The sequence below is a fragment of the Stegostoma tigrinum genome, chromosome 12 (assembly GCF_030684315.1).
Source record: "Stegostoma tigrinum isolate sSteTig4 chromosome 12, sSteTig4.hap1, whole genome shotgun sequence".
NCBI classification, from domain to species: Eukaryota; Metazoa; Chordata; class Chondrichthyes; order Orectolobiformes; family Stegostomatidae; genus Stegostoma; species Stegostoma tigrinum.
The window spans coordinates 79,065,823-79,076,899 of record NC_081365.1 but is presented as its reverse complement, the minus strand read 5'-3'; the positions used below and the strand labels follow the sequence as shown (position 1 = coordinate 79,076,899).

The 11,077-nt window shown below is 47.3% G+C and overlaps 1 protein-coding gene across 2 annotated transcripts in view; it reads left to right on the top strand.

Annotated features, from left to right (window-relative positions):
* The window catches only part of LOC125457171 (phosphorylase b kinase regulatory subunit alpha, liver isoform-like), a 109,674-nt gene that overhangs the window by 66,489 nt on the left and 32,108 nt on the right, over positions 1 to 11,077 (top strand). For both annotated transcript variants that reach the window (XM_059650494.1, XM_048541025.2), the window contains exons 21-22: positions 2,572 to 2,714; positions 8,206 to 8,362. In XM_059650494.1, coding sequence (XP_059506477.1) covers positions 2,572 to 2,714; positions 8,206 to 8,362 — 300 coding nt within the window. The remainder of the gene's footprint in view (positions 1 to 2,571; positions 2,715 to 8,205; positions 8,363 to 11,077) is intronic.

Here is an 11,077-nt window from a genome sequence, read left to right as displayed (position 1 = left end):
TCCACAAGTCACAGAGACAGGCCATTCTGCCCAGCCAGTCTGTGCTACTCTTTTAAACTCCACTCAAGCCACTTCCCATATCTTCCTCAACTGAAGCCATCTCCATAATCCACTGTTCCCATCTTCTCATTTCTCTGTGAATGTTCTCCATTATTACCCTCGGCCACTCACTGTGGGAGTGAATTCCACATTCTCTGGTTGAAGCTTGTTTAATGAATGCTGATATTTTTACGGACCTGTTGTATATCAGTGGCCTCCCGCTGCACTCTGGCTCCTCCTTTTGGGGGAAATTCTCTACTCTGTCTAGTTTGCCTTGTTTTCTTGAGATCCCTGCTGCCCTCTTTGCTATTTTTAAACTCTATGCCTTTTTCGCTGTTCACCTTCTTTACACTGGGAAACTGAAGCCCTAGATGAGATCAGCTGAGGTTCACCAGGATGATAACATGCTGAGTGACTGCAGTCAGGAAGAGAGGTTGTAAATGTCGGGACAGAGGTGGTCTGGTACTGACCTTGAGGATAATCTGAAAGCTCTGATTTAAGTAGAGAGACGGGGAGTAGAACAGTCTCTTCCACTGCTCAGTAACCATTGATTGTAGATTCCAATTGTTGACCGCAAACATTGAGTAGGGGAGGAGGGAATGGGGAGAAATGTTCAGTTGTTAGGATCAGGGAAAAAAAATGTCAGACAAAGGGATACAAGTGGTGCTGGAGGATGAGAGCTCTAGGGATCATGGACAAAATAGCAGCAACAGAGTAAGGAAGGTGATTCTTTCAAAGATCCAGCACAGATGTGTGGGCTGAATGGTCTCCTTTGGCACTGTACATGTGAGTTTGGAGCAGGAGCAGGAGATACAGCCCTTTTGGCATGCTTCACCATTCAAGATTGTGTCTGATCTGAACACTGAATGTGGTCTCGATTCCATGTTCCTGCCTCCTCTTCATAACCTTTAACACTCTTATTATCTGTCCATCTGTGCATTCGTAGAATCCTTACCATGTGGATAGAGGCCATTCAGCCCATTCTGTCTGCACTGACCCTCCTGAAGAGTTTCTCACCCAGACCCTTCCCATAACCTCACATTCCCGTGGCCAATCCACCCTACCCTGCACAGCTTTGGACTGTGGGAGGAAACCAGAGTACCCGAAGGAAACTCATGCAGGAACAGGGAGAGTATGTAAACTCCACACAGACAGTTGCCTGTGGGTGGAATCGAACCCAGGCCCCTTGAACTGTGAAGCGACAGTGCTATTCATTGAAGCCACTGTGTTGTAGTGATTTTGTGTCTCGCCTCTTTTTTTTCTCTCACTCTCGCTCTTGCTGTCTGTCTATCTGTCTGTCTACCTGTCTCTCTCTCTCTCTCTCTCTCGCACTCTCGCACACGCACACACGTTGCCCGGCATGTTCCTGTATAACCTGTCCTGTAACAGTCCCTCAGCTGGACCTCCTCCCTGTGCTAACCTGTGACTTTTACTGACTTGCCTTGATTTGCACCGCCTTGCCCCGTCCTTTCATCACAGACAAAGAAGCAATTGGGGGTGAATTTAAATTAGAATCTACAACTCCCTTCTTAATACCTCCCAGTCTTAGTCTTTGTTTGATTTACTCCTTTCCTATTTCTCTCCTGCTCCCCAAACACCCGGTTTTTGGATTCCGATTTTTGAACTGAACCTACAGCAAAAAGACCTTTAAGCTGAAGTCAGAGTTAGGGCTGATTAACAAAACATTTGAAACATGCAGGAATTGCTTCATTACTCTATCCATGTACACAAATACTCAAGAAATTAAGGATATGAGGTGGGTTACAGATGTGATTATGTTGGTAACTCAGAGGGTATTAAAACCAGTTCAGGTGAATTGTGGCTTCCCAGAGGTGAGTGCCCAATCGTAGTGTACATGGTGTGCATGTGTTGGGTAATTGTAACTCCTTCCAAGCAAGATGTAGGCCTTTCCCAGCCAGTGGTGGAAAGACTGTGCTGTTAGGGATGGATTTTGACCCAGTGACAGTGAAGGAACAGCGATATATTTCCAAGTCAGGATGGTGAGTGGCTTGGAAGGGAACCTGCAGGCGGATAGTGTTCCCATGTATCTGCTGTCCTTGTCCTTTGAAACGGAAGTGGTCGTGGGTTGGGATCTTGGTGAATTTCTGCATTGCGCCCTGAGCGTCGGTGGTGGAGGGAGTGGGTGCTTGTGGATGTAGTGCCAATCATGCGGCTGCTTTGTCCCGGATGGTATCAAACTTCTTGAGTGTTGTTGGAGCTGCACCCATCGAGGCAAGCGGAGAGTGTTCCATCGCACTCCTGACTTGTGCCTTGTCAATGGTGGGACAGGCTTTGGGGAGTCAGGAGGAGAGTTAATTGCTGCAGTGTTCTAAGCCTCTAACTACAGACAGAAGGGTTTATAATGGTGAGGCATCTGGTTCAAAGCGTGACAGAAATACAACACCACGAAGCAGATTGCTGTGCTGAGACATGTAGACTTTGAGTGATTTTTTGATTTAGTATTACGTTTGGTGTAAACAAATGAAAAATGCTGAAAAGGAAACAATTGCGTTTCTTCTATTTTTGTTTTAGACCAAGTCAGATCACCGAGTGGATCTCAGTTTGCCAACGGATGCTCACGGTGAGGTGGACATTGGATCGCTTGTGGAACAGCTGAAGGAGTGCCTTACTCTGCAAGATCAGGCAGACATCCTATACATTCTGTATGTCATTAAGTAAGTGGCACTCGGGAACATTTTGCTTGGTAAAGCTCAGTGTCTTATCTGTGCACTCTGTTTCTGCTTCGGTACGAAACCTCCTTTCAGGATCTTGAAGTGTTAAAAGTCAGTGAAGAGTTGGAGCAAATTCGTCCTTATCCCAGGGTTTTCCTCATGGGATATGCCCTTTAAAGAGCTATTGGGCTGCACTGTGCTCTCTTGGTGACTACCACTGATGGCCAAAAGTGATTGGGCTGGAGTGGCCTGTAATTTAACACTCCCAGGAGGTACCTGGTAGCCGCCACCTTCCCTGGTGTGAAAACGAAGCCAGGGTCAAGACCTGACACAGAACGATCCTGGGCTCAGCCTTTCCAATGCCAGCTTCCCTTCAGGATGTGCCTGGGTTTGGAGGTCTTCACCAAGGTGGGTGGGAGACTGGAGGAGACAGCTCACTCATGGGGAAGTCTCTTGTGGAGCTGGGCACCCTTTTCAGGATGAAAAGTCTTTCCAACTTTGGGTGCTATAATCAGCTGTAGCATGAGACGCGGAGTATGTCCTTAACGCAGCGATTGTTCAAAGTGAGAATGATAGTCATTTGGAAATATTCAGCACGACAGTTCTTCGTGTTCACTTTTCAAGGGTCCCCCATATTTCTTTCACTGGCTATAATTATGAACCACGTTCATGTTGATTCTGATATCACTTGAGAGCCCTCGCTTCCTCTGCTGTATTTGTAGCTCTTACCATCAGTTTCTTGGCCCTTCAGTGATTTTCATAACTTTTCTAATGAGCAGGCATGGCATTATTATCTGTTTATTTACATAGAATCATAGATTTCTACAGTGCGGATGCTGGCCATTTCTGCCCATTGAGTCTGCACCGATTCTCTGAAGAGTAACCCATTCCCCCTCAACCTTATTCGCTGGAACCCTGCATTTCCCATGGCTAACCCACCTAGCCTGCACCTCCCTGGACACTATAGGCAATTTAGCATGGCCAATCCACCGTAAACTTCTCATCTTTGGACCATGGTGGGAAATCAGAGCACTCGGAGGAAATCCACACAGACACTGAGAGAACGTGCAAACTCCACACAGACAGTCACCCGAGGGTGGAATCGAACCCGGGTCCCCGGCGTTGTCAGGCAGCAGTGCTAACCACTGAGCCATCGTGCTGCCCTTAATAGCGATATATTTCCAAGTCAGGATGGTGAGTGGTCTGGAGGGGAACTTGCAGGGGGATGGTGTTCCCATGTATATCCTTCCAGATGGCAGTGATTGTGGGTTTGGAAGGAGATGTCTGAGGATTTTTGCTGAGTTTACTGAATAATTGTTGTTATCTCATTCAAGTGAAAATACCCTACACATTAGGCCATTCAATAAGTTTCCATGTTTTTGGAGGTAGTATTTAAATACAAGATTGGCTAACTAGTAAAGAGTCAGGATGAGGGGGTCATTTTCAGAATGGCAGCCTGTAACAATGGAGTGCCCAGGGATCAGTGCTGGGGTCACAGTCATTGACAATAGGTATGAATGACTTGGATGAGGAAAGTGAATGTACCATCACCAGGTTTGCAGAGTGAATAATGGGAAGGCAAGTGGTGAGGATAGACAGAGTCCGCGGGGAGGAATGTAGACACATTCAGCAAGTGGCTAAGAATTTGGAAGATGGAATATAATGTAGCAAAGTATGGGGTTATGCACTTTGGCAGGAAGTATAGAGGAGCTAAATATTATTTGAATGGAGAAAGACTGAAGAAAGCTAACGAACAGAGGGATTTGGGAGTCTTCATCCATATAGCACAAAAAAACCCAGCATTTAAGTTCAGTGAGTAATAGGGAAGGCAAATGGAATGTTAGCCTTATTTCAAAGGGAACAGAGCATAAAAATGTGGAGGTTTTGCTAAACCTATACAGGGCAAGTCTATAGCTGGGATACTGTGAACTGTTTTGGTCCGTTGGCATTGGAGACATTCCAGCAAAGGTTCGCTGATCTAATCCTGGGTTTGGAGGGACTGGCTTACGAGGAGAGGTTGAGTAGTTTGGGCCTGTACTCATGAGACATGACCTTATTGGAGCGTACAAGATTCTTAGGGGGCTTGACAGGGTAGATGTGGAGAGATTGTTTCCCCTTGTGAGAGAGTTTAGGACCAGGGGACATAATCTCAGAATAAGGGGTCATTGAAAACAGAGATAGGGAAGAATTTCTTCAATCTGTGGGTAATGAATCTGTGAAATTCTTTACCAAAGAGGGGCTGGGTCACTAAGTATATACAAGAACGCATGGATTTTTAATCAAGAAGGGAATCAAGGGTTATGGGGTAAAGGCACAAAAGTGGCATTGAGGGATCATCAGACCAAATGTGAACTCATTGACTGGCACAGCAGATCTGATGGGCTGAATGGCCTAATTCCAATCCTACCTCTGATGCTGTTCAGGAAAACCAAAATCTTAGGCAAGATTGCTGCAAATGCCATGTGGGACTCCGCTGTATTACATTGGGTCTTTAAATATACATGTGATAATCTGTCTCGAGAATCCTAATACTTGTTGAGATTAGTGGTGAAGGGAAAAGCTACCACCATGAGCCAGGCACCCTCCCCACCCCTGCCCCTACAGTTACATCACATGGATAGAATTCTCATCGCCCGTTGGCATCAGTTCAGGTTTATTTTTAAGTTTGTCGCTGCGACCATTGTATGCCAGTGATCATCTGACAAAGCTTTTGAATATCGCTGGCTGCATCATAGTAACATTGAAATATTTGAGCCCAGTTTCAGCCCACACTGTTGTCTTTCCATCCTCTCTGAGACAAATGTGAAGATCGTATTTAAAGCTGAGCTCAGGGATGCTGCTTGTGTTTCTAAGAAAAGACCATAACACTCGTTCTGCTTTCCCTACGAATGGCTACGGATTGTAGATGTTCTCTGTTGTCTGTTAGTTGAGTTACAAGTGAAGGAGAGTTAATCGTGCAGTCAGTTCTGTGCTGGTTTTTGACAGACCAAGCTGGGCCCAGGTTGCTCTGTGCCACGTGAAGAAAATCCTGCAGTTCATCACAGATTTGTATGGGATTCCTTGCACAATTTAACCAGTCTCTGCCTGCCTGCTGGTCATCGAGCTGTACAACGCAGGAGCAGAGCCTTCGGTCCAGCTCATCCATGCCGATTAGATATCCTAAATTAATCTAGTCCCATTGCCGGTATTTGGCCCATATCCCTCTAAACCCTTCCGATTCAGATACCCATCTAGACCCATTTTAAATGCTGTAATTGTACCAGCCTCCACCACTTCCTCTGGCAGCTCATTCCATACACGCGCCATCTGTATGAAAAAATTGCCTGTTAGGTTCCTTTTAAATCTTGCCCCCTTACCTTAAACCTATGCCCTCTAGCTTTGGAAGCACCCCCCCCCGCTCCGCTTCAGCAAAAAGACCTTAACTATTCACCCTTTCCATGTCAATCATGGTTTTGAAAATCACTATAAGGTCACCCCTCAGCCTCCGACGCTCCAGGGAAAATAGCCCCAGCCTATTCGGCCTCCCCCTATAGTCAAACCCTCCAACCCTGGCAGCATCCTTGTGAATCTTTGCTGCAGGAACAGATTCCTTCTTGTGCTCACTCTGAAGCTGAGCTGGTCACCAGCACTCGTTTGCCTTGCAAGTCAGAAAGCTGGTGGCTGTGGGCAAATAAACACTGTGCCCTCTTTTGTGCCCCCCCCCACCCCAAAGCCAGTCAGATGGCAGACATGTTTGGCTGTGTGTCTGCTGACCCATGGACTGAATTGCCACAGGCTCGTGGATATCCCCCCCAATTTGTCCGTGCCTGTCCATGGCGAGCGGGGAGAAATGGTGGTGTTGTTATGGAAAACCTGGACTGGTTTCTGGGTTAGATCCCATCTGCGGAAACTGGTGGGTGATTCGACCAGGACTCACCCATAATTAAGGTGGACAGGATTACACAGGATATGAATTCACCTCTCAACCCGTCCCCCAAAACAAACTCTCTCCTCCCCACCCCCCCACTCAACCTTAAGTTCGAAGGTCAAGAAAGAGGGCAGACCCTGGTGCTTGAGGAGATCAAACACCAGCCAACTGGCTATTCAGTGGCCTGGGAGAGTGGGCATCACCCCATCGCTGGAGTAAAACAAAGTGATGGCGAAAAAGGGAGAGAAACACCTCCGTGATTCCAGAGTTCCTTCAAGGAAGGACCCACTTCCACCAGTGCCGACACCCACACCGCCCGCCTCACTGACTGTCCAAAACCCATGGGCACCAGTTGTCAATAATTGCCCATTATTGGGGGCCCGTTATTGGGTTGGACAGACCCGTGCCAGGGTGTAGGTTGGATGAGGTCAGAGGGGAGGTGGGAGTGGGTTGGTGTAGGAGGGGCCAGGCCACCAGGCTGCCCACTGGAAACTGGCCACTACAGCTGGCCTGGCCTTCACGAGGCTTCAGTGAGCTGCTGGACTGTGGACTGCCGTCCATGCTACCTGACAGAGCCACGTGGTCGGCTCAAACCCTCACCCTCACGCCCACCATGTGCTGCCTGTGGTACTGTCTTTTTTTTTTGAAATCTCGGCCCCAAAGCTTCTTCCGTTTGGGAGGCACGTGTGAAGACTGGCAAAGGTGCCTTCGCTGTAGGCGGACCTCGTGTGAGGGCATTGAAGTTGAGGATCCCTCGTGGGGCTCATTTCTTCCAGGCCTTGGGGAGGGAGGCATCGGGGGAAAGCTTCAAGACAAGGCAGTGGGGGATGGGCCTCAGGTGAGGCCGAGGACGGAGGCCACGGAGGGGAGGCTTTGGGGGAAAGGCCTCAGGCCTTAGGTTTCCATCATACTGGGTAACCCCTCCACTCTCCAGCCCCTCAATAGATGAAACCATCTTCATGGAGGTCCCTGCCAGCGACCTCTGGTCCTGATTATACTCTCCAACCAGGCCATTGATATACATGGTCACCCACTCTTCGGTTTTTTTGGGAATCAGTGAGTCAGGGAGATGATGTAGTGCAGTAACGTCACTGTGTTACAGTAACCCACAGACCCAGAGAAGTGCCCGTGGTGATACGTAGGTTCGAATCCTAGCCGGTGGAACTTTAAATGCAGTTTGTAATAAATCTGGAGCTGAAAACCGATCTGGGTGTTGGAGACCATGACAGCTCTCATGCTACAACCCATCTCTGATGCCCTCCGTGTGAGGGAGACCTGCAGGGCTCACTCAGTCTGGCCTACTCCACGTGACTCCATGCCCATGGTAATGCTGTTTATCCTGAACTGCCCCCTGAAGTAACCCTCACAGGCCACTCAGTTCAAAGGCAATTAGAGATGGGCAGTGAATGAAATATTTGATTCCTGAGACAAACTTGATGACAAAAAAAAAGGACCATAGCATCACGGTGATGTTCTGCTGTCAAACCATAAGCGCGGTACGCACAGCATTTGGTGTTGAAATAAGGGTGGATCTTTCTTATTTTAACTAAAAAAACATTTGCACCCTCTCTCCTCGCTGTGATCCAGAGGCCTGGACTGGGACACAAACGTTGGAGGACAGAACTGTGCCACTGTACGCAGTCTGATGACAGAGCTGTACAGCAAAGCTGGCCAAAACCTCGAATGGGGATTGATCCGCTACATCTCGGGCATGTTGAGGAAAAGGATCGAGATTCTGGCTGAGGTATGTGTCGCCAAGGGATTGGCACAAGCCTTCCAGTTGCTCATTGAACTTGAAGAGCATCAGGCGGGCATGGGTGAGCATAGAGGCCACCTCTGAAGGAAAAGGTGCTGGGGCAATTGAAAGGCCTGAGGGTGGATAAATCACTGGGACCCACGGAGCAAAGGAGATAGCTAAAGAGATTGTAGAAGCAATGCTTCAGGAGTCAGGGAGGACCCCAGAGGACTGGAAAATGGCAAATTTAAACCCCCTGTTCAAGAAGTGAGAGAGGCAGAAAACAGGAAGCTATATGCTGATTAGCCTGACCCTCGAACATTGGTAAGATTTTAACGTCCGTTATTAAAGAAGAGATTGTGGAGTACTTGGAATTTCACGATATAACAGGGCTGAGTCAGCATGTTTTTGTCAAAGGGAGATCATGCCTGGCAAACCTGTTAGAATTCTTTGACGAAGTAATAATCCAGGTAGACAAAGGAGAGCCACTGGACTTTATCTGTTTGGATTTCCCAAAGGCCTGTGACAGGTGCCACACAAGAGGCTTGCTAAATAAGATTAAGATTCCATGGTGTTAGAGGCAAGCCACTGGCATGCATAGAGTATTGGCTAACTGGCAGAAGGCAGAGAGTGGGAATAAAGGGATCTTATTCAGCCGGTGACGAGTGGAATTCTGTCGGGTTCAGTGTTGGGGCCACAGCTATTTACATTATACATTAATGATCTGGACAAAAGAACTGAGGGCATTGTTGCTGCGTTCGTAAATGAGACAAACACAGATGGAGAAGCAGGTAGTGCTGAGGCAGCGGGGAGGCTGCAGAAGGAATTTCAACAGGCTAGGAGAGTGGTCAAAGAAGTGGCAAGTGGAATACAGTGTGAGGTTGTACACTTTGGTAGCAAAAATAAATGCATAGACTATTTTCTAAATGGGGAAAAGCTTCGAAAGTCTGATGCACAAAGGGACTTCAGAGTCCCAGTTCAGGATTCACTTCAGGTTAACATGCCGGTTCAGTTGACAGTCAGGAAGGCAAATGCAAGGTTAGCATTCATTTCAAGAGTGCTAGAATACAAAAGCAGAGACATACTGCTGAGGCTGTATAAGGCTCTGGTCAGGCTGCATTTGGAATATTGTGAGCAGCTTTGGGTCCCATATGGTAGGAAGGGCATGCTGGCATTAGAGAGGGTCCATAGGAGGTTTACAAGAATGATCCGAGGTTGATGACTTCAGCTTGTACAAGGGGGCATAGCTACAAATTGAGGGGCGATAGATTTAGGACAGATGCCAGAGACAGGTTCTTTACTCAGAGAGTGGTAAGGGCGTGGAATGCCCCGCCTGCCAATGTAGTTAACTCAGCCACATTAGGGGCATTTAAACAGTCCTTGGATAAGCATATGGATAATGATGGGATAGTGTAGGGGGATGGGCTTAGATTAGTTCACAGGTCGGCGCAACATCGAGGGCCGAAGGGCCGGTTCTGCACTGTATTGTTCTATGTTCTGTCCCAGGGATGAAGGGCTTGTCATATGAGGAGCAGTTGAGGACTCTGGGGCTGTACTCAGTGGGGTTTTGAACAACAGGGAGGTGGGGTGATCTTGTTGAAACTGACAAAATTCTGAGAGGTCTGGACAGAGTTGACGTGGAGAAGATGTTTCAACTACTAGGAGAGATGAGAACCAGAGGGCACAGCCTCAGTGAAGGGATGACCCTTTAGAAGCCAAATCAGTGAATATATTCAAAAGAGAGTGAGAGACTTTTTTTTTTCAGATTTTAAAGACATCGAGGGGTATGGGGAGAAAGCAGGAATGGGGTGTTGAAACAGACGGTCAGCCACGATCATATTAACTGGTGGAGCAGGCTTGAAGGCGTACTCCTGTTTCAAGCTTCTGTTTCTGTGCTGTGAGGTGAGGCGTGGATAGCTGAGTTACTGGCTATGTAGTTTACACTGTTGGGAGTTTAGAAGAATGAGAGGTCACCATATTGAAACATGCGAGATTATCAGGGGACTTGACTGGGTCGATGCAGAGAGGATGTTTCCCCTTGTGTTGGTGGGGTGGGGTGGGGGGGAACACTATTAAAATATACTTTAAATATTTAAAAATAAAATTTAAGATGGAGATAAGGAGGCATTTCCCCGTGAGTCACACCTCTTTGGTGTTCTTTTCCCCCCAAGAGAACTGTCGAAGCTGGTTCATTAATTATATTCCAGGCTGAGTGAGGCAGATTTTTATCAGAGACGTTTATTGGGAAAGGCAAGAAAGTGGACTTGAGGCTGATCAAATCATTGAATGTTGGAGCAGATTTGATGGGCTGAACAGCCTATTTCTCCTCCTATGTCTTATGGATTGGCCCATTCGAGATAGAGATAAGGAAGGATTACTTTCCTCTGGGCCATTTTTTGGAATTCTCTCTCCCAGAGACCCTGGTTGAGGACATTGAGTATATTCAAGGCTGAGATAAACAGAGATTTGATTGGTAACAAAGTAAAGTGTTACATGGGGGTAGGCTGGACAGTGGAGTTGAGATTAGTCAGATCAGCCATGATTGTACTGATTTTGAAGGGCAGGATGGCCTACTTCTGCTCTTGATGGATCTGATCCGATGATGTTGTAAAAATTGGTCTGTGTGTGTGTGTGTGTGTGTGTGTGTGTTCAGAATCGAGCTTTCAATATTTTCCCTCCTTCTGTGTTCGCCATCCTGTTATGCATTGAGCAGTAACAAAAGTC